At 50.8% G+C, this 22,350-nt stretch overlaps 1 protein-coding gene across 2 annotated transcripts in view; it reads right to left on the minus strand.

The window, feature by feature from the left end:
• The window catches only part of LOC135245270 (metastasis-associated protein MTA3-like), a 51,033-nt gene that overhangs the window by 21,332 nt on the left and 7,351 nt on the right, over positions 1–22,350 (minus strand). For both annotated transcript variants that reach the window (XM_064318218.1, XM_064318219.1), the window contains exons 5-10: positions 21,374–21,500; positions 19,297–19,360; positions 19,058–19,175; positions 8,320–8,422; positions 5,009–5,108; positions 2,252–2,440 (exon numbers count right to left, since the gene is read on the minus strand). In XM_064318218.1, the coding sequence (XP_064174288.1) occupies positions 2,252–2,440; positions 5,009–5,108; positions 8,320–8,422; positions 19,058–19,175; positions 19,297–19,360; positions 21,374–21,500 (701 nt within the window). The remainder of the gene's footprint in view (positions 1–2,251; positions 2,441–5,008; positions 5,109–8,319; positions 8,423–19,057; positions 19,176–19,296; positions 19,361–21,373; positions 21,501–22,350) is intronic.

Raw genomic sequence — 22,350 nt, forward strand, 5'->3', positions numbered from 1 at the left:
TGAGAGAGATAGAGAGAGAGAGAGGGGATAAAATGGGTGGCAGTGACCTCGAGTAGGAGTTTGCTCAATTTCCAGGTATTTTACACAACCGATAGAAGCTGCAGTACCGCTGTAGAAGATAGGGGGCACTGCTCCCTATGGGTTCCTCTCCATCTCAGGTTTTGAGTCCCAGCTGGTGCGCTGCCATTGCACCCGCGAGCAGAGAAGCTCAGCAAATCGCTTGAGTAAACATGCAGCTGCGCAGGGAAACGGCAGGCAAAGCGCTGCATGAGCCGTGCCCGCGGGCCTGGACACGAGAGAGCACACGGCAAGCGGACGCGACAAGCCAGGCGCCATGCAGCGCTGCACAGAGCACCCTACAGGGTACGGGGAGGGCCTTCTCCCTGCCTGCTCATAGGGGGAGGGGCCTTCTCCCAGCCTGCTCATAGGGGGAGGGGCCTTCTCCCAGCCTGCTTATAGGGGGAGGGGCCTTCTCCCAGCCTGCTTATAGGGGGAGGGGCTTCTCCCAGCCTGCTTATAGGGGGAGGGCCTTCTCCCAGCCTGCTTATAGGGGGAGGGCCTTCTCCCAGCCTGCTTATAGGAGGAGGGGCTTCTCCCTGCCTGCTTATAGGGGGAGGGCCTTCTCCCAGCCTGCTCATAGGGGGAGGGCCTTCTCCCTGCCTGCTTATAGGGGGAGGGCCTTCTCCCTGCCTGCTCATAGGGGGAGGGGCTGCTCCCAGCCTGCTCACGAGAACAGGAGGAGGAGGAGGGGGGAGAGAGAGAGAGAGAGAGAATAATGGCTCTGCCTAAAACAGCCTCGCCGACAACTTTCAGCCGATGGGGGGAGGAGACGTCGGGGAGCCTTTGCCCAGGTGCCGAGGGCCTGCTCCGCCGCTCCACGGCCCCAGCTTTATCAAGCTTTAGCTCAATAGCCGGGCCGCCGCGCAGAGAGGGATTAGCCGCAGGGCGAAGGCGCTCGCGTGCCGCTGATGGCGAGGCCTTCTCCCGCCCTCTTCTCCGTGCTTAGTGAGTCCCAGGACCCGGAATTTTGTCTGACAGCTGAGCCGCGCGTCCGTGTCCTCAGAGCACCCCTGTCCTGACGTTACCTACCCCGCTAACCTCGCCCCGCGCGTCCCTGCACAGAAGCGCTGACTAGCTCCCGCTCTCGCTCTCAGTGCAGAACGCTGGCTGGCAGCTCCTTTGTCTGTGATCAGCAGGAGGGACTCATGCACTCTTTCGCTGAATTCTCTCTCTCAAATTCAAATTCAAATTCAAAATGCTTTATTGGCATGAAATACACTTGTACTTATTGCCAAAGCGTACACATAGAAACAGGAACAGGAAACATGAAATACGAACAACATTGTGGAAACGACAACAATGCAATCAACAGTGTGGCAATGGCCACAATGGCTCTCTCTCTCTCTCTCTCTCTTTGCTTTCCACTCCCCAAATCTCTCCTCTCAGTCTCTAAACCCCTCCTTATCCAACAACCCCACACACCTCCTCACATGCCCTATATCCATAAAGGCAGTCTAACGCGCACTGTAAACACGGCACACAGGAATGACAGCGGCGCGCTCGTTACCGCTGTGGCATTAACGCGTCTAACTGGATCGTGGCTTTCTGCAGAGTGCGCCCGTTTGACTGGCGCATGCTGAGAGATCAGCGGTATTCAAAAATATTGCACGCCGCACACAGGAAAAAAAAGTCACATGTACAAACATCCCTTCACAGCCCACAGACATACTGTAAATAGCACAGTCCTCTAGTGACTCCTGCTGGCCAGACAGTGCTCATACTGTGTGCAGGCAGACACTGTTGTGCCAGAGGCTTAGATTTCTCCAGTGCAACAGAATTCTCAACACCCAACTGAAAACACTGTTTGAAGTATCACAGCTGGGAGTAATTAAGGTTAAGTGTTGATATAGTTTAATGTGGCGACGAAGTCTGCAGGATAAAACTGTCAATGAATCGGCAGACTTTACCAGCCTGCAGACTTAAAATATTGCTACTGCCACCATTTCCCATGATTATCCACTGCTCCCTCCGTTTGTACCTCTGTTCCCTGTGCACCTCACTCCTGGACACATGTACATCTCTCTCCGTTTCTCTACTCCTCTCTCTCTTTATCTCTGTTTCTCTCTCTCTGTTTCTCCCTTAGTCTGTTTCTCCCTCTGTTTCTCTCTCGCTGCGTCTCTCTCTCTGATTGTCTCTGTCACTCTCTCCCTCTCCCCCAGACCCCGTCACTCAGCTCTTTGCCGCCACTCACAAAGTCTTGCCGAATGTCGTTGAAGTCCTTGCCGTACTTCTCCAGCGCCTCCTCGAACAGGTTGGCCTCGGACGCGCTCCACTCCTCCATCTCGTCCCGGCAGAGGACGGGGCCGCCCTGCGGCACCAGCACGCCGATGGCGCTGGACAGGTCGTACCCGTGCCGGTGCAGCGTGTCCATGGCGTGGAACTGCACGGGGACAGAGTCGCAACCAGGTCACTCACACCACCTTAAACCCGACAAGCACATCACAGAGCCACAACCAATCGCAGGCTGCGTGCAGTTACCAATGGCAGCGGGGCCCAGGAGCAGCCAATAGAGAGTGCCCCGCTGTCTGACCTGCAGGTCTCTCAAAGGTCTTAATACGTGTGGACACTTTAAAGAGGACACATCACCAGGCTGCGGCCTCAATGACTCCAGCGCCCCCCTGACCTTTGATCACTTCCGAAATCAGTGGGGAGACAATTGGACTCAGTTTGCCTGACTGTCGGAAATGAAGGGGGCCCGGGGGCATTCCCCTCGGCGGGACGCACTCCGGCCTGATGAATGGCGCGCGGGGTGGCGGTAATGCGGATGAGGCGAGACAGCGAGACGGAGATTATATTGACCCTTCTCAATACAGCTAATTTCTCAGGGGAGAAGGCACAGACCTGGAAGGATGGATCTTAGATAAAACCCCCAGGTGTTTGCTGTATTTATAGTGACAGCACACCCCACATGACCACATTTTCAACGTTTGTGTTTGAGATTTTACGGTTATCGTATTTCTTCCTTCATAAAGAACACAAAGATATTATACAGATGTTTTTTTTTGCAATAGACTTAATTTCCAAAATGTAAAACCCTGAGAATTTCACTGTAAAATGATATGGACAATATAAATTAAATGAATTATTATTACAACACGTGTAAAGAATGTAACATTTTTGCGAAAGCTGGCCTAAATTTAGAGAACAGGACGGGCTGCTTTCAGGGGACAGAGCCCCAGAGGGCTTTTCATGCAAGTGCATGAGCTGGTAGGTGAGAAAAAATGTGTGGCTTTTTCAAGGGTGCTTATTTTTGCCCAGAAATATGCAGCTCCTCTCCTCCCTGCACCACCCCCCCCCCCCCCCACCCAAAAAAGACTAAATATTTGACTACTGAACTACTCTGTTATTCTGAGATGAAGTGGTGCTCGTACCGCTGAGCAGACAATGAGGTTTGTCCTCTCTGGAGGACTGCGAATCGCCTGCAGGCATATTTAGTTTGATCGGCCCTTAGATTAAAAATGCAGCTCAAAGCCAAAGCACCCCCAGCGAATTACCGATTCCAAATATCTCATTTGTTGGCTAATTGAGTTGCAGTTGCATGCTTCCTCTGGGGCGGGCGGGGTCGGGAAGGATTTCAGATAAGCCCTTCGAGCTGGGGCAGCGAGCCGGGCCCCCGTTAGCCCGAGCACCAACTGCTTTTCTTCAATGACAATCACAACAAATTAGTGACGGTCAACAGGTTTAAGATTCTTTCGCAACGAAACTTACACAACGCAGTTAAAGCCAAAGCTCGCGAAAGAGAAGAAAGCAAAACAAAGCCCTGCTTAATTACAAAAACCAGTCACTGTGGAATACTGGGCAAACTCTGCCAATAATGGATAAGGGTAACCGATCCTTCAGTGTGGCGTCAGCTCTTGGATTCAATCCCAGGACGGCTGCAGTGTAATGGGACTCAAGAGAGCATAAAAGAGTTCTGATGCCTCTTAAGAGGCCGGAGCAGCTGGACTGTCTCTCTGCGTGCAGCTGGACTGTCTCTCTGGGTGCAGCTGGACTGTCTCTCTGCGTGCAGCTGGACTGTCTCTCTGGGTGCAGCTGGACTGTCTCTCTGGGTGCAGCTGGACTGTCTCTCTGGGTGCAGCTGGACTGCCTCTCTGGGTGCAGCTGGACTGCTCTCTGGGTGCAGCTGGACTGCCTCTCTGGGTGCAGCTGGACTGTCTCTCTGGGTGCAGCTGGACTGTCTCTCTGTGTGCAGCTGGACTGTCTCTCTGCGTGCAGCTGGACTGCCTCTCTGGGTGCAGCTGGACTGTCTGCCTGGGTGCAGCTGGACTGTCTGTCTGGGTGCAGCTGGACTGTCTCTCTGCGGTGCAGCTGGACTGTCTCTCTGGGTGCAGCTGGACTGTCTTCTGGGTGCAGCTGGACTGTCTCTCTGGGTGCAGCTGGACTGTCTGTCTGGGTGCAGCTGGACTGTCTCTCTGGGTGCAGCTGGACGTGGTGATGTCTTCTGGGTGCAGCTGGACTGTCTGTCTGGGTGCAGCTGGACTGTCTCTCTGGGTGCAGCTGGACTGTCTCTCTGGGTGCAGCTGGACTGTCTCTCTGGGTGCAGCTGGACTGTCTCTCTGGGTGCAGCTGGACTGTCTCTCTGGGTGCAGCTGGACTGTCTGTCTGGGTGCAGCTGGACTGTCTCTCTGGGTGCAGCTGGACTGTCTCTCTGGGTGCAGCTGGACTGTCTCTCTGGGTGCAGCTGGACTGTCTCTCTGGGTGCAGCTGGACTGTCTCTCTGGGTGCAGCTGGACTGTCTCTCTGGGTGCAGCTGGACTGCCTCTTGGGTCAGCTGGACTGTCTCTCTGGTGCAGCTGGACTGTCTCTCTGGTCAGCTGGACTGTCCTCTGGTGGGACGTCTCTCTGGGTGCAGCTGGACTGTCTCTCTGGTGCAGCTGGACTGCTCGTACTGAGCCCGGAGTCGGCAGCTGGACTGTCTCTCTGGGTGCAGCGGGGCGGTTTCTCTCACCAGTGTGATATCTCGAGAGGCCGCGGCGGCGCTCATGTGTAAACTGGGCTGTCTGACGGAGCTGCTGCAGTCCAGCGCCCGGGCGAAGGTCCCCACCGCACTGCGAACAACAGAGCATCCTCATCATCAACATCATCATCATCATCGTTATCGTCATCATCATCATCGTCACTGTCGTTATCGTCATCATCATAACCATCATCGTCATCATCATCATAACCATCATCATCATCGTCATCGACGTCATTGTCATCGTCACCACCACAATCAGTGTTATCAGTATTGCAATCATTAGAACTGCATCAACATCACCACCAGCATCATAAGTACGAACAAAACTATCATCATCATGATCAGCAATCATCAATAAACTTCAAAACAAGAGGGAAAGAAACACCAGCTGTTTTAACACCCTTCCGTGCCCTTCACCGTGCTACAGAACCCTCCTGTGCCCAGTATCAATTTTTTTCAGAATTTGGAAAAGAAACTTTATCAGCTGCCACGTAAAGGGCCAGGAGGGAAACAGGAAACGCAGTCACTGCCACCGCCTGGGGAGTTCAGGTACTCCAGAGGAGCCAGAGAGAGAGAGAGAGAGAGGCTTCACTGGGCCAGACGGTGCCTACACTGGATGCGTTTCCCCCCTCAGGACCCTCAGGGATCGATTCGGCCTCCAGGCCGCTCACTACCACCACCGCGGTGTGGCACATCGAAGCCCAGAAAACAACCAGTGTGTGAGCCATTGTTCTGCTAATCCCCCAGGCTTGCCAGCCCAGATAAGGTAGGCAGTGGATCTGCACTGTTTACAATACAGAATGCAGGTTGAGATACAACAGAAGAACACCACAATGAGACTAAACTTTTTTTCTTTTTTTTACTGCCATTGCTGAAGATGTGGATTGGAGATTGTGTGACATTTTTCTGTTTGAATGGAATGAAATAGGACCAAGTGGAGAGAGCCACAAGACAAAGAGTGTGTATAAAAAATTTTTTTTTAAAAGAGTGAGCGGGATTGCAAACACAGCTCTGAAAGCTGGTGTGTGTAACCTTGAGGGAGGTTGCCATGGGAACCGGTAACAAAGGAAACAACCAGAGTGCTACTGCTGCTTCTGCTGCTGCTTACAGGATCAGCACAACAGGCGTTCACATGTGGATGGTACATGTGTCCAGCAGCAGTGTGTGACATTGTGGTTCCATGCAAGTGTGCGTTACAGTGATGCATTTTCCACAGGCCGTGTCCATGACATGTGTGTATGTTCCAGCGAGTGTGTGTACATGTGTGCGTTCCAGCAAGTGTGCGTACATGTGTGTGTTCCAGCGAGCACGTATACATGTGTGTTCCAATGAGTGTGTATATGTGTGTGTTCCAGCAAGTGTGTGCACGTGTGTTCCAGTGGGCATGTGTACATGTGTGTTCCAGCGAGTGCATACATGTGTGTGTGTGTTCCAGTGAGTGCGTACATGTGTGTGTGTGTTCCAGCGAGTGCATACATGTGTGTGTGTTCCACTGAGTGCATACATGTGTGTGTGTTCCAGCGAGTGCGTACATGTGTGTGTGTGTTCCAGCGGGCGTGTGCGTCTGCGTGCCCACTATCAATAGCAAGTAGTTTAATTCCAAAACTGATTAACATGCATCATTTTCACCTTGCCAGTGCTCAGGTACACCTCTCCCTGAGTGGCCAACAAGCACACGTATCTCTCCCTCCCTCCTTTTCTCTTACACATTTCCTTTTCAATCTCTACCTGACTAATACACACTTACACCTTTATACCTCTCCACTACAGCCTCTACCCGGCCCACACAGACCTGCAACTCTATTTTGCTACAAGTTCTGCAATACCATTTCCTTAAAACCTCTAATTCTGTAATACCTTTCTCTTAAAACCTCAACCTTACCTCACAATCTCATCCCGACCTACACACACCCATACTTTTCCCAATTCCTCGTAATATGCTTTTGAAATGGACTCCCTGAATGCCTCTCTTGGTGCTGGTAAAATCTATTTTAGACCAAGTGTTTTATTCTAGCACTCTTTTCCTATATGCTCTTCGACGGCTCTTCAAAAAGCAGCCCATCGCTTAGTCTCCTTTAAATGTGCTTGAAGCCAGACAGAAAGAGAATCACAGAACGGTTTTAGCATTTATTCACATCACTATTTCAGCAGATGACCAACCAGCAAAATTTGTATTTCTGGATCCACAACATCAGTCATAACCACTGTTTTAGTATTTCAAGCACTGACAACCGATGTAGACTTTTAAAGTATTAAATGAAGCATATAATTATCAATAGAGCTGAGATATAATGGGTTATTGATGAATTGAATTCTGAGTGAATGTCAGGTGAAGGGAAGGAGGGAATATTTTATTAGCATTAGAGGATTAGATAAGCATTAGAGGATTTATAGATTTATATATAAGCAGATAATGTATCTAAACAAGCAAATTGCTTTTCTACATCATAGAATTTCTACTTTACATACTATTGAATATGCATGGGTATGCACTGAATCAGTAAAGGTTACATGTCTAGCTTAAGGCTAAAATAGCACTGTTCCCAACACATGGATGGATTATTGCCCTGTATGTAGTCTTTGCCCACGTGAGCATGTGTATGTATGTAATTGAATGCATTTGTTACACAGCGTATGTGTATTTTTATTCCTACTATTATTTTTACCTTTAAGTTTTTATGTACGTATCAGGGAGAAATAGGAGCATTCATATTCACCAAAAGGCTACGTTGTACTGTGAGTCCCAACATCACAGTACAGTACAGACCAGGCGTGTGCAGAATAAGTATCTTCTCTGAACTCTCTTCTCTTTTAATTTAGGATTTAGGTTTGATTAAGTGGCCAGATGTCCGGTGCCAAGTCCGTGGAATTTGACCAGGACACTGGGGTTAACACCTACAGAAGTACACTTTTGAGAAGGCCATTTTCAATGACCACGGTGAGCAAGGAGCACAGACTAACATGACAATAATGACACAGACAACATTCTGTGCAGCAGGGTGCCCAAACCATTCTATTGGGCTAAGTGAGAAGAGTGCCCCCTACTGGCCCACCAATACCATTTCCAGCAGCAACTTAAGGTTTCTCAGGTCCCCCATCCAACTGCTAACCAAGACTACACCCGCTTACACAGGGTATGTGTGTTACAGAATGCACACGTCTTATGCAGTGCATGAGTGCTACAGAGCGGGTGTATAGTTGCGTAGTGCTTGCGATAGTGTGTACGTCACATGCAGCGTGTGCGGTTCACAGTGTCCAGGGGTGTTAGGGGGCCCATGGCTGGACAGTAAGGACCCTACCGTGCCACCACGAGGAACTGGTCGATCTGCTTGCTGGTGAGCGGGCAGTGCGGGTCCCACATCTTCTCCTCCAGTTTGGACAGGTCCCGATCGTCCGGCTCGCCTGAGCGGGAAAAAGAACAAAGCCTCATGTTTGAGGGAGAGCGTTTGCTCAGGGCCTGTCACTGTCTGTCTGCACCGCTGGTGCTGTGACTTCCTTTTGCATCATCACACCAATCAAACTCAATTTCACAGCCCGAACCTTTGACATAAAAGAAATGCTCATGCCACAGACCGATTCTGCCAAAGGAAACCATTGACACGAATCTTCCATCACAAAACAGTGATGAACAAGTAAAGAAAGAAATTTTTATTGATTGTACGGTGCATCATGGAATAGATTAAAGGATTTAAAAGAAATGAAGAGAAAAAATAAGGCTACGACCGGAAGAAAGAAATGGGGAGGGAGAAACGGCCAAAAAAATTTCACCAAAAATGCTCCCACAATGCACCTCTGCACTGCTGGAGGGAATCACACCCAATTAATAACGACTTTAATTTAACCGCTGAAGCGGTGTAGCCTCCGCCTTCAGAACCAGTTAAACGGACGCAGGATTATTAATAACAACGGAAGAAGTGAACCTGAAGCACAGCTTCACTGTGGCCACGGCTGGGAATGAGCAAATACAGCACCAATCCCAAAATCCCAAACAGGGAATAAGGAGGGAGAGTTAATCAGACACCCCCCCCTCCACTCCCAAACAGCCCCCCCACCCTCCCCCCCAGGTTGAATAACCATCGCCCTTCTCTTCCACTTCTCACCCCAGAGAGAGAGAGAGAGAGAGAAGAGAGAGAGAGAGCATTGATCACCGCTCCCCTCCTTCTGAAGCTAAGACGGATGCGTGTGTTCGATCAGCCGTGCCTTTAAAACTGCCACTGACAGCAGCGAGCAGATCAAAGGAAGTGCTCTCACTTGTGCGCAATTAGGTTTCTTCATTTTAGCCACGGTAAACAAGCCAATGCGCTCGATGGGATGTAAAAGCAGAGGGGGCCTGCTCCGTCTCACAGCCGCTCGGGTAATTGGAGCTCAAAGGGACGGGGGCTGGCGGTAGCGCGGGACTGTGGGTGCAGACTCCCGCCAGAGGAGCTCCTGAGCGCGGTCCTGCCGAAACGTCCAGTGGCACAGGCACTCTGACCCGCCCCGACCCGGCCCGGCCCGCCGCTGCCGCCACCGCGGGACCGATTCCTTAAATCGCAACTCGTTCACCAAGGTTTCACTCCCACGCAGAGTAAATTCCCCGTCTACCCGACGCGTGCGACTACATCGCTGCTTCGGTCCCGTAGAGCTCCCCGGAGGGAACCTGCCTCCTTTGTGAGACACTCTGCTGGGTAGAGCCCTAATCAATACCTCAACCGACCCCCCTTCCCCCCTCTCCAGCCCATCGCACACTGACTCCTGCCCCGACCCTCCCCTCGCTGGAGCCCACATTTGTTGACCTGATCCCCACACAAATTAAAGGCAGGAACAGGCTGGTTCACCTCTGCCACCCTCCGGTTGCTCACTCTGCATTCTGCTTTGAACCTGGTTCCAAAAAGCCTCAATTAAAATAAAAGACGGCGCAGGACACACATTTAAATTAGCTCTGGGTCACCGATAATTGTTGGGTTCTCTCATCCAGGGATGAATTTCTCTTTCACTGTTTTAGTCTGGGAACATAACAATGTCTTCCCTTGCAGAACTGGGGCTGGGGCTGGAGCTGGAGCTGGGGGGTGGGGCTGGGGCTGGGGGGTGGGGCTGGGGCTGGGGCTGGGGCTGGAGCTGGAGCTGGAGCTGGAGCTGGGGGTGGGGTGGGCTGGGGCTGGAGCTGGAGCTGGAGCTGGAGCTGGAGCTGGGGGGGGGGTGGGGGGGGGCCTCCAGACTTGTTCAACAGGGAAGCAGCAGACAGGCAGCTTAAGTCTGGCCCGACTCCTCAGGTCACAGTGCTCTCCGGTTAGAAGCAGACAGACAGAAAGGCTCGCCTTCGTATCGCGGTGGAAGGCACATTTAGTTTCCTACGGGCAAAGGAGGAGATTGTGTTTTTTGACACCCGTCTGAATGAAGTTCGCTCACTGGGCGGGTTGTGATAAACGACTGTTTGAATGCAGCAGTACGCAGTGCCCTGAGGAAGAGCGCATACTTTGGGCAAAGCCTTGCTTTGATGTCCATTTCACACTTTTTTCTTTTGGTGGCGGGGGGAGGGGGGAGGGGGGTGGTAGAGCTGTCAAACTCTGCGGCAGATTTGTCACCATCTTCCTGTCTTTTCACACATCTTTCTAAACTGACAGCAGAGAGGCACTGTTCTGATGTTTACCTGGATTGTGTGTGCGTGCATGCACACATGCGAGCATGTACACATGCACACACACACACACACACACACACACCATCCTGCATCAAGCTGCTTTTCTGGGAATTTACCCAGAGTGCTCGACTCTGGCTCTGTTTACCCCCCCTCTCTCCTGCAGACAGCAAACACAGCCTCTACCTCTGCAGCCCATCACCACGGTGACAGCCCTTCAGTGCGTTTTAAACGCTCTGCAGTGGCCATGTCCAAACGCTCCGGACTGTCAGCGTCTGCCTCAGGCGGAGCAGCCCCTGTTGGGGGGGGGGGACACCGAATGTGCCGGCGAGGCAAGACCTCGCCCCACGCAAGGCGGCCGACCCCATCTTTCACGACTCGGTCACACCTGGACCGTGGGAGACCGCTAATGTCCAGCAGAGTGAGAGCGTTCCGTCTCCTCTGCGGTGCCCCCGCCTGCTCCTGACCCTGCCAGGCAGGAGAGGCGACTCAGGCGGCCGGTCCGATGCGTGGCTGAGTGATGGGCTGGGTGATGGGCTGAGTGACAGCCGCGCTGGGCTCGCCGACGGGAGGGGAGGGGTGTTCACAGCGCCGCGACTGAAATCTCTATCAAGTGTCAAGCGTGCGCAAAGACTCTCTAAGAAACAAAAGAAAGATTCAATAAACACCGTGCCCGCCACCCTGACTCATTCAAATAAATGAGTGACAGCCTAAGGCCCCGGAAATCAGCAGGGTACACACAAATTCAAATGCATCTTTACCTCAGCTTGTTCCCCCGGTCTGCCCTAGCAGCCCTGCTCGAGCTCCCCGGTTCCCCACCACTCCGCGCAGCTCTGAGTGACAGCCCTCTGAGAATAACAGCGCAGACGAGCGCTACGCTGAGCCGCTCGTTCCAGCACGCCAACAGCCGCTCGTCTTACCCCCTCCCTACGGGTGCAGCCACAGGTGGGCAGATCTGAAGATCATGTGAAACTGGGAACGTTCTGATAAAATACCTTTCTGAGAAGCACATTTCTGATGCCCTATTAATTCCACTGGCTTTTGCAGTAGTAAGGCACTTATGGAGATGTTCTCTGTGCCATAAACATTTGTTCCGTTTCACTGACAAGTAGAAATAACAGAGAATTACAGGAAGAAAGGGGGAAGTCCCATGTGCCACAAAGTGGTCCTGAGAAGGTTTTCAAACACATATTCGTTTTGACGGGAGGGGCTCAGGATCAATCCCCCCGCAAACAATATTTCAGATAAAATTGATCCATTCAGGACGCAGATGCAAGATCAATGAGAGAATTGATCATTTTGTACACTCTACATTAATATTTCAAATCTCATATTTCTACTGCTGTAACGAGAAAACTCAAGCACCTCAAGCTACACACTGCACCATTGTGCCATGTGCCAAAACTCAAGAAGAACTGGAAACGTGAAAGGCCAAATTCAATGGATTACAACATATTACACGGGCGAGAAGCAGGAAATGACACATTTCTTTATCGCTGACACGGGTCAGTGAACAGGGAGGTCTCTGACTCACTTGGAGAAGCCAATGAAGGTCACTGCCCAGCGATGATAAAGACCACAATACACCACTGACAAAGACTGCACACATTCTCAGAGAAATACTTCTGAACCACGAAACCATGAAAAGCCACTGAGTAAAACTGTACTTACACACAGAGAAATGTTATGAGCCGTCATTTAGACCATTAAATGAAATAGGCAAATGGTACAATTGAGCACTGAAAAAGACAGCACACAAACACTGAGAAAGGCGACCAGGACCACTGACAAACATTACAGGCCAGCAGTAAGAAATGATAAGCACCCCTCACAAAGACAACAGAAGAGCAAAACAGCTTCAGTTATACCAGCAACACCGTAAATCAGCACTGAGCAAATGTATAAACAAGTCGAGCCCACACACAGATCTCAGTAATGATCTGAAGAGAAACAGCACCTTATATTAGTATTAGGGCACCAACACAACGACCACAGTGATCAATGACAGCATAAGAACAGCTCTGTTATGCCATATATTTTTCACGGCTGGAGCAAACAGAAAATGTTTGCTAAACACGGGTCCTTTTTTTGGCATGAGTTTCATCACATGAGTACCTGCCTCACAGCGTCCATCTTAAAGAGGGGAACATGGAGTTAGCACACCGCAGGGTAGGGTAACTGCATCCTGGGAGAGTCCAGGGGACAACAAAGGGATTTGTTATGAGCGCGTCATTAAAAACGGGCATATCCGTTTCAGAGAGTGAGCGATGACAACGAAAAGAACAGGCTAATCGATGCTTAGCGTGCCCCGTATCGCACAACACTCAGTAGAGAATGACACCAGAGGGGTACGGACACCATCGCTGGAGAGACAGGTCCTTTAAGTGATTCACTTCCCTTGAGGGTGTGTGGGGTGTAATCGCTCTGAACTCTGAAGACTGAATTATTCATAGTGAGAGGAGGAGACAGGGTGGAGACAAGAGAAAGGAAGAAAGGAGAGAGGTAGAGGAGAGAACAACTGTATTGTTCATCTTTTGCCTGTTTTTCGGGAAGTGAAGCAGCTGTCATCCTGGTCTCTCTTCTATAGAGTAGTGAGCAGTAGAAAGCACACAGCAAAGAATGAGGGAGAGATAAAGTCCTTTCATTCTCGTAATGTACCTGTCATCATCTTTAATAATATACTGGGATGGGGATGAAACAGGACTTAACACTGAGGGAGATAACACTGGTTAGACAGTGATCATTTCCCAGTGATCAGGTGGTGACGGAAGAATCTGCCTCCACATAGACCAAAGGGGGTGCTTTGAGCATGGCTGACCTCTCCAAGCTAGCAGGCCCGGCCTCAGCTCAGGCTGAGCCCAGGTCATCCCCATGGTAATGGGGGGCTGTGTCACCAAGGACAGCGCTCAAAAGGAAACCAGAGAGGAAAGCCTCTCCTCAACTCACCCGACCGCACACAGTACCTTCCCAGGAGACAATCGGCACTGTGAATGCTAGACACTAGACCAGCAAGAAATCTACTTTGCAGAGCCTCATAATAAACAAACCCACACACCTGGCTTACGCAGCCAGCAATCTGAGCGCAGAAGTAATTACAGAGAAGAGGGCGTCCGCTCCTCCGTCTCCACAAAAAAATAAGTGTCAAGTGAGTTTTCGGAGAAGAACCCTGAAACGACCCCACCTATATTGCGCACTCAAGGGCCCATTAGAATTTTAAATCAGGAGAGGCGATGAATCGGCAGATGGAGAGAAATAAAACCATGATGGGGGTCGATTGAGAAGCGGCCACCTGTCGCCCCTCATCAGCGACGTGGATCTTACCGATGCAGAAATCCTCTTCGCCTTATATCGCCCCATATTTTTTTTCGGTCCGTAACCGTCGCGTTCGCGGGACTCATAAGTGCCAAACTGAATTTGGGGAGGCCGGCATCACCGGGTGTGGATGCGAGTTCAAAGCAGGCCGTCTAACCTTAATGTCTGCGGTCTGAGGCACAGTCACGTCATGACTGAAGAGGCCAGGCACCCCAGAGGTTTCAGACAAGTCGCTCAGAATTACTGGAGCGGCAGTTTAAATAATCAGCGCTGGTGAGTGCTCATGAGAGGAGGAGGCCGGCCATGTAGACCGACACGGTTTTGCGGGCTAATCCTCTCTCCAGCAGGAGAACCTCGCACGGCACAGTGTCCCCCCGTGAGGGGCGCTGTTAAGGCACAGCGCAAACAAATGCATGGCGACCCTCGCAGTCCCGCCAGCGCATCGCCAACAAATCCTGGACATGCGCTCAGACACTGCACGGCTGCAGTTCCTGCATCAGTAACTGCATCGGTAAATCTCACTCAAAATATGAAAAGGATAAGCCTATTTCTTGCTATCTTCAGAAGACAACACAAAGAGCCTGATCATGACACATGCTGTGTTCACCCTGACAAGAGCACAGCACCCCTAAGATTCAGAAAAATGACTCCTGATGACATCAATCAAATCTATCATCTAGCCTACATACTACGTGTGGCCATAATTTGGCGCAGCAAAACAATGTTCCCGTGTCTTATCCCTTATTTTGTAAGAGAGTATGCAGCCAGTTCCTTGTTTTCCTTGCCTCCATCTCCCATAATCCATTGCAAAGTCATTGCCTGTGTCACAGCTTTTGGTGAACTGCCTGACAGATTACAACACAATCTCCCAGCATGACACATTTTAAAAAGTACGTTTCATAACTTATGAAGTAACAATGAAGCTACTCTTCACTATACAGTACTAAGATTACTAGCACAATAAATATACGTAATAATATGCAGATTAAGCTAAGGGTATGTAAATTTCCCATTAAGGCACACCAAGCAGGGGCACACACGCACACTTGCCAGGTAAGAACCAGCTGGGTTGCCATCACCTGAGATCAGGTACCTCTGACTAATGAGTTGAGCTAGTGCCAATAAACAGCCAAATGCAAGGTGTATCATAATTATCCATGAATGATTAATTACCAAAACCAATTGGGGGAAAAAACCACTTGCAGTAATGAAGTTAATAATAGATAAACTATAATAGAAAAATAAATATTTTATTATTTTTTCCCTCCAAAACCTACAATGCAGGCATATACAGAATTGCACATATCCTTTGGTGCTCAGGAAGATTGTGGAGAAATGGCATAAATGCTAGTCACTGATTGGCTTTCTGGAGACAAAATCAGTCACTATCAATGGAGGATTAATGGCCAATTTACAAAACTTGTCATGCAAAACAGGCAATTACGCAAGCAAGAGGACTACAGTGAGTGGCAATTAGGGAAGACGGCAACCCCATAAATACTGCAGGGAGCCTGAATCATGCCCACCTGTCTGGCAATCTAAAAAATCAAGGAATGCATCACACAGATAATTTTGCATTTTTACCGACAGGTGGGGAGAAAAAACCCGTGACTAGGTGTCACATGACTTCAGTGGCACAGAAGGCAAGTTATTTAAAGCTTACGGTAGCGGCACAATACCTGGACAAAACTGTTCATTCCTCTCATCTGTATTCAGAGGAGACTCCAGCACAACCAATAATGGAGTCTTCTCTGCATCCTTAGCAGCCATTCTTAAGCAGCTCCACAATCATACACCACGGTTGGCCTAAGCCTGTTCTAGTCTCTTATTTAAAGAGAAGCCTTGTGAAATAACGTGAACCTATTGGGCTTTGTTTCATAATGAAGACCCAGAGGAGAGAACATGGCTACAGCACACAAACCACCATTTAAAACCCTCAATTTACTAATGACAGCCCTTGACTCGATAATTCGTACATTTGGAACCGCTAATTGTAAGCTTCGTTTGAATCAGTCATGAGAGGTTAACAACAAAACTGAGGGGCTGCAATCAGTAAATTGAAAGTTCAAATGAACAAGAGGGAATAATTAGAATTTGATGTAGTCACACGCAATCAATACATTTTCCCTTTTTTGTGTGAAAGAACCAGTGGAAGCACAGTGCAATACAGTGTAGCGTAATGTAGTACGGTGTAGTATACTACACTACACTATACTGTAGCGTAGTGAAGTAGAGTGTAGTGTACTGAAAAAGATCCCATGGTGTACCATTTCGGTTCATATTGCTAGCAGACAAAAGCGGATGCATATTCACGCTGCGTTTTAGCAGTATCGTTTTACAGAAGGAAGGAACACGCTGAGCAGTCTGCTCAACCGACAACAGGTGCCTAACCGAACAGCTAGACCCCTCACTGCAGCCCCTGCTGCTAATCATCTGGTAGAGCGGCTTTGCTAAGGCTGACACGAATATAAAAATCCTCACGTGTCACTTCCTGTGCGTCATTTTGCCACGTCTCCATCGCGCTGTGGAGACTGCCAGGACAGGGGCTGCACGCACTCATTTTTTTCCCTTCAGGGACCAAAGACCAGCTTTTCTGCAAAACTTTGCTTTCGGTCATAATGAGGTCATATGCCGGTCGTAAATTCCACGGTTTTGCCGCGTGAGGTGGACTAACCACTGTACGCATATCCGCCAGCGAAATCTCAAATCTCATGCGCCTGAGGAAGCCCAAGGGGCATCCAGGTGCACCTATCCCGAGAAAGCATTCCTGGCGGATCTGAGCCATTGTGACTGGTTAGTGAATTAAATCACTCGCTCGCTGCGATTTCCCACCCGCAGCCTCTGCGGCTGCTTCTGAAGTGAAGTGAGATCTCAGTGTGCGCTCAGCCAGCCTGACTCCCAGCTGATTCCCAACAGACCCAGCCCTGACTGAGTTTCCATCTCAAGATAAAAACACAATGGCATGCATCCTACGCGATATGTTAATACCATTATCACAAGTCAACTAAATGAAAACGAAATCTATTCTCCGTGAAATATATATATATATATATAATTCTTTCAGCAGAAAACAGAACATATCATTGGGCTTATTGCAGAACAGGATTTTAAACAGGATAACCAGACCTATAGAATAGTACTGTAAAATAAAGAGGAAAAACTTAAGAAAAGCTTAAATGTGAAAACACACAATGTTATGACTGTCATTATTAGTAAACACTCTTGTTCACATTAAACGATCTGACAGAATTCTGGGTGGTTTGCGCACAGTTTTGCAGCAGTGCTTGTCCTATTCTGCATCTCCCTTCTATTTCATGAATCATCTGAGCACGATGCAAAGGAGGGCGATGAGTCTCTTCTGACAGTACTGCTCGCCTCCACAGTCGTGTCAAAATCGCACACCAAAGTGTGTCTGAGAATCAGAAAATAGCATAACAGGATGGAGTCTGCTTCTATTGTCAAAACAGAGAAGAGAAAAAATTACCTGCCAGGGGGGGTTTCATCAATAACGCTCACAGCTTTCTGTTCCAGGATATTCAAGAGAAATTCCCGCTTACAGTCGGGAATGCAAAAACTAGCCTTTCAAACTTCTAGCTTTAATTAGCATTGGACTAACCTGAATTCACACAGCGGCACACTTGAAATGAACTAAAAATTTGGTAGACTGGAAGCTGGGAAAAGTACGGTAAAGTAGAGAAACGTGTGACAAACTATGAGAACCGTGCCTTCCGCCGAGAACAGAGGCAGACTTGAGCGAACTGAGGTAAACAAAAGCAACTGGGCAAAGAGAGCAGGAAGGAGTCTGGCAAGATGAAAGACTGAAAGACTTCCTCTCGAGAACATTGGTACAATTTCACGCCTGGTCGCTCTCCCCCCTCCCCTCCCCCATTCCCCCTAAATCCGGCTGAGATAATGTGCCCAATTTTGCTCCGGATGCTTTGATGCTTACAAATAAAAACTGTCATTGCACTTTTTCTGAGACAAATCGCCAATGTGTCACTTTATACCTCCAGCACTAAAAAAGCAAGTGTCAGCTCCGCACATTAAACATCCAGATGACTGCTCCCCACCAAAATAAAAAATTCTCTCGAATCGATGTCTCAGCGGGCATAAATCTATGTCTCAGAAAGTGTTAACCGGATTTTTTCGTAGCAACCTCCAGAGAAACACATTTCTGAAACAGACTTGGAAAGGAAAGGAACTTCAGCAGAACCCGCGAGCTGACTGACGCATGTCCTCTGTACATTTTAAAGCGAGCAGAAATAATCATGCAAAAACAGGCCAGCGCGACTCGAGACCTCCATCGTAGCTCTGAGGTGAACGCAAACTTCACGGCTGCACCCCTGATTAGAATATGAAATGCTGGAGACAGAACGACTGTACTCAATGTACAATAAGCAACAACATTTTGCAATAGAGTCAGTAGCACTGCTTTTCCTACTGAATGGCTGATGGAAAGTAATGAAAAAAACAAAACTACCATTTCTCTTACTAAGCTGCAGGGAGAAACTAACAAGATCCACAGAGATTATACCCTGGGACTGGACTGGTGCCTGTAGCTTCATAGCAAAGGTAGGGAACAGGAGGGGGTGGGGGGTTGTGTCAGACGGGCAAGGGGTGTTGCTTGGTAACTAGTTGAGGTTGAGGGGAGTGGGGGCTGTATTCCAAGCCTTAGTGGAGATACACCTCCTTTTGCTGCCCAGTGGATATGTCCCAGGTCTAGTTTCATGGAATTTTAATGTGTAGTTGGCTTATGGGAATTACGGCTGCATATTAAGAGGGCTATTTCCAGTGCTTGGAGCACTGTGCCATGGATCAACAGACACACAGGGATCCTCGAGGGTGTGTGGAGCGTGGCTGAGTGGGGTGTGAATGGAGGTAGGGTGTGGGGGAAGGTGGGGTATGGGTGGAGGAAGGGTGTGGGTGCAGGTAGGGTATGGATGAAGGTAGGGTGTGGGTGAAGATAGGGAATGGGTAAACAAAGTGTGGGTGGAGGGACACGCTCATGCTGTACACCTCATGCAGTGGAGGGAGCAGAGGGTGTAGTTTTGGAGTGTGTGGATGGAGGTACGGCGTGTTTGGAGGTGGGACGCGGGGGGTGAACTCACCCTCCTGTAGCATGTCCGGGACGTCGGCCTGGAAGCGGGGGCCCACGCGGATCTCGCCCTTGTCTGCCAGCAGGGTCTTCTGCGTGGGGTCGTACACCAGCGAGTAGAAGAAGGTGTCCTGGGTGGGGAGAAAGGGCGGGACGTTTGAGCCCGAAAGCGTCTGATGCAAACAGCTCTCGTGCTCGCGCACGGACCGTCAGACACAGCCGTCCAGCTCCCAGTCCCGGGCTCCACCCTACCTCTTTATCCAGGTAGGAGAGGACCGCTTCTGTTTCGTTCAGGAGCGCCACACTGCATTTCCCCCTGAAAGAGAAAAAACACACCGAACGCAGGGTTCAGAGCAAGCCGTGCGACCAAAGAGACGAGCCCCATCCCATCCTCCTCCATCTCCCGCAGTACCGCTTTCTCTCCCTTCATCCCTCCATCTCCATCCCTCCATATTCTGTGTGTTGCACCAGGCTCCCCCATTTGAAGCCTACTTCCACAGAAGCGTAGCCGAGAGAGGGGCAGTCACGTTTTCCACAGAGGGGTTTTGTGGGTGGGTGGGTGGATGGATGGATGGATGGATGCGCAGAGTGAAAGAGCGTGGTGTCGTTTCCTGTTCTCTCTCTCGGCTGAGCGAGGGTGCACTCATGGGCACTGCCTGCACACCAGCGGGGGACGGTGCCGGTGCAAACGCAGTGATGGAGAGAGAGGTTTCAAACAGATACGCACCTGCAGCACCAGCTGAGCTGACAACCTGGCACTCGCGTCCAGGATCAGCTTCGGCAGTTAGAGAAACAACAGTAACCCTCGCAGCAGAAGGGCAGTGAACTCCGCATGGCTAATGAGCGCGGCTGATTGGGGAGGATCCCGAGCACAGCTGATTGGGGAGGATCCCACGCATGGGTAATGAGCGCGGCTGATCAGGGAGGATCCCGCGCATGGCTAATGAGCACAGCTGATTGGGGAGGATCCCGCGCATGGCTAATGAGCACAGCTGATTGGGGAGGATCCCACGCATGGGTAATGAGCGCGGCTGATCAGGGAGGATCCCGCGCATGGCTAATGAGCACAGCTGATTGGGGAGGATCCCGAGTGCGGCTGATTGGGGAGGATCCCGCGCATGTGCACCCAGAAACACACGCGCGCGCGCGCACACACACACACACACACACACACACACACACACACAGACTCTTGAGCTGCAGAAATACTAGCACGCATACACAAACACATAAGCTGAGGTCACACGTGCAGTCGTCTTACGGACATAAAGAAAAAACAGTCTGTGATGAAGACGCAAGGATAAGGGACCAAACGCAGAACTCAACTCAAGGGACCAGACAGCGTGAACGGGACGCCCCGAGACTGCGCCGATCAGCTCTCTGCACCCCCTCCAAACACACACAGCGCCCTCGGACTCCACCCTCCACCACCGCTCAGGTGAACGCCTCCATTACCCCCGCTGCGCTGGCTTAATGCTGCACGCCTTTACTTTTATAATGCCTGCAGGAATATAACCAGGAGGGGCCTGGGCTTGTAACTCAAAGGTTGCGGGCTTCATTCCCGGATCCAGGCCCTTCCGGAAACCTTAACTGCTCCAATATAACACCCCGCTGTATATATGACCTGCATGTAAAAACATAAACTGGGGTAGTCACTCTTGGTAGGAGCGTCCGCTGAAAGGCTGAATGCGATATAAACGCGATGCGTACGCGCTGGACGGCGGGACGGAGGCGACAGCACGGAAAGGGAAATGAGCGCGGGCAGACGGGGTCTCTTCGCAGTAAAACGCTTCTGGCGACGGGGAGCCGCAGAGACAGCGGATGGCGGATTAGCCGCGCGGTTTTATAGAGACAGGGGTCTGTGCCACACAGCTGGGTCCGGTGGCCCGACCAGTCGAACCGTGAGCCCAGACGTAATGGATCCGGAGGAAAAAGGTCAACGTCAGCATTTCTCTCCGGCTGAGCTGTGAAGCCCAGCACGTCGCTGGGGTGGGTGGGGGTGAGAGGGGTGGGAAAATGAGGTAGGGGGGTGGTGCATATTTGGACCTGCCCATGTCCATGCCCACCCCCCCCCCACCCCCAGTGTCTCTGAGTCCATTCACCTTTCCCGCTATCTGCCCTGCCCCCCCCCCCCCCCCAGCGCTGTGTTATCTGGCTAATGCCCCTTTGCCATTTCTGGGGCTCTTAAAGAGGTACAGGAGGCTGACTGAAAGGTCCAATGAAAGCGTGAGAGAGCATGTGCACGTGTGAACACGTGCGTTCTTGTTTTTCGTGCGTGCGCATGCGCGGGCGTGCGTTTGTCGGCGGGCGGGCAGGTGGGCGGGCTCACCGGATGTGCGTTGCCGGGAGCGACTCGTACTGGCGGGACAGGAAGAGCTCTCGATGGCGCAGCTGGTGCTTCTGTTTGTCCGTGAGCTCTGGCTCGCTGGGGCTCTCCTTCTCCTCCTCCAGGTCCTCTGCACACGGCACACAGAGAAAACACACACAAGTGAGGACACGCCTCCGAACCCCACCACACACACACACACACACACACACACACACACACACGGGACGCACGGAGAAAACACGCACAAGTGAGGACACGCCTCCGACACGGACAGGGAGAACCCCACCACACACACACACACACACACACACACACACACACACACGGGACGCGCGGAGAAAACACGCCTCAGACACACTGCGCACGCATAAAAGTAACGACTCGCCTCTGCCAAGGACAGTGGGAACGGCACCACACACACACACACACGGGAAGGGGGTCAGACTTCACACACAGTGTCGGACACTGACGAACACGGTCCAGCAATGCGGAGAACACGTCTCAGCTGGCATACTCAGCAGGGGTAAAAGCCAACAGAACCACCCCCCCCCCCCCCCACACACACACACACTCACACACACACTTCCACAGCTCCACTCATTACTCCACCCCTCTGGCGGTGCGTCTCACGGAGGTCCTGCTCATTAGCGTCAGGCAGCGCTGAATGAGACAGGAAACCTGCGGGACGAGCATCACAATGCGCAGATAATTAGCGTCATGGGTTTCTGTTATGAGCCTAATTAGTGTTGGGGGCACGCGCTTCCCCGGCCGGCCTCCGTCTCCAGCCTCACCCCAGAGAGAGGAACACCGAAACACCTCTGACCCCTCATTAAAAATGCTGCTGCTGGGAATTCCCACATTTTCAAAAACATTGACACATTTTTAAACAATTTTTCTAAGAATTAAAAAAATTCACCCAATCCAATTAATCTTTTATGAGGGTGGAATCCACTGTGCTAACCCATGTTGTTTCTCAT

Source organism: Anguilla rostrata, chromosome 18 (assembly GCF_018555375.3).
Source record: "Anguilla rostrata isolate EN2019 chromosome 18, ASM1855537v3, whole genome shotgun sequence".
NCBI classification, from domain to species: Eukaryota; Metazoa; Chordata; class Actinopteri; order Anguilliformes; family Anguillidae; genus Anguilla; species Anguilla rostrata.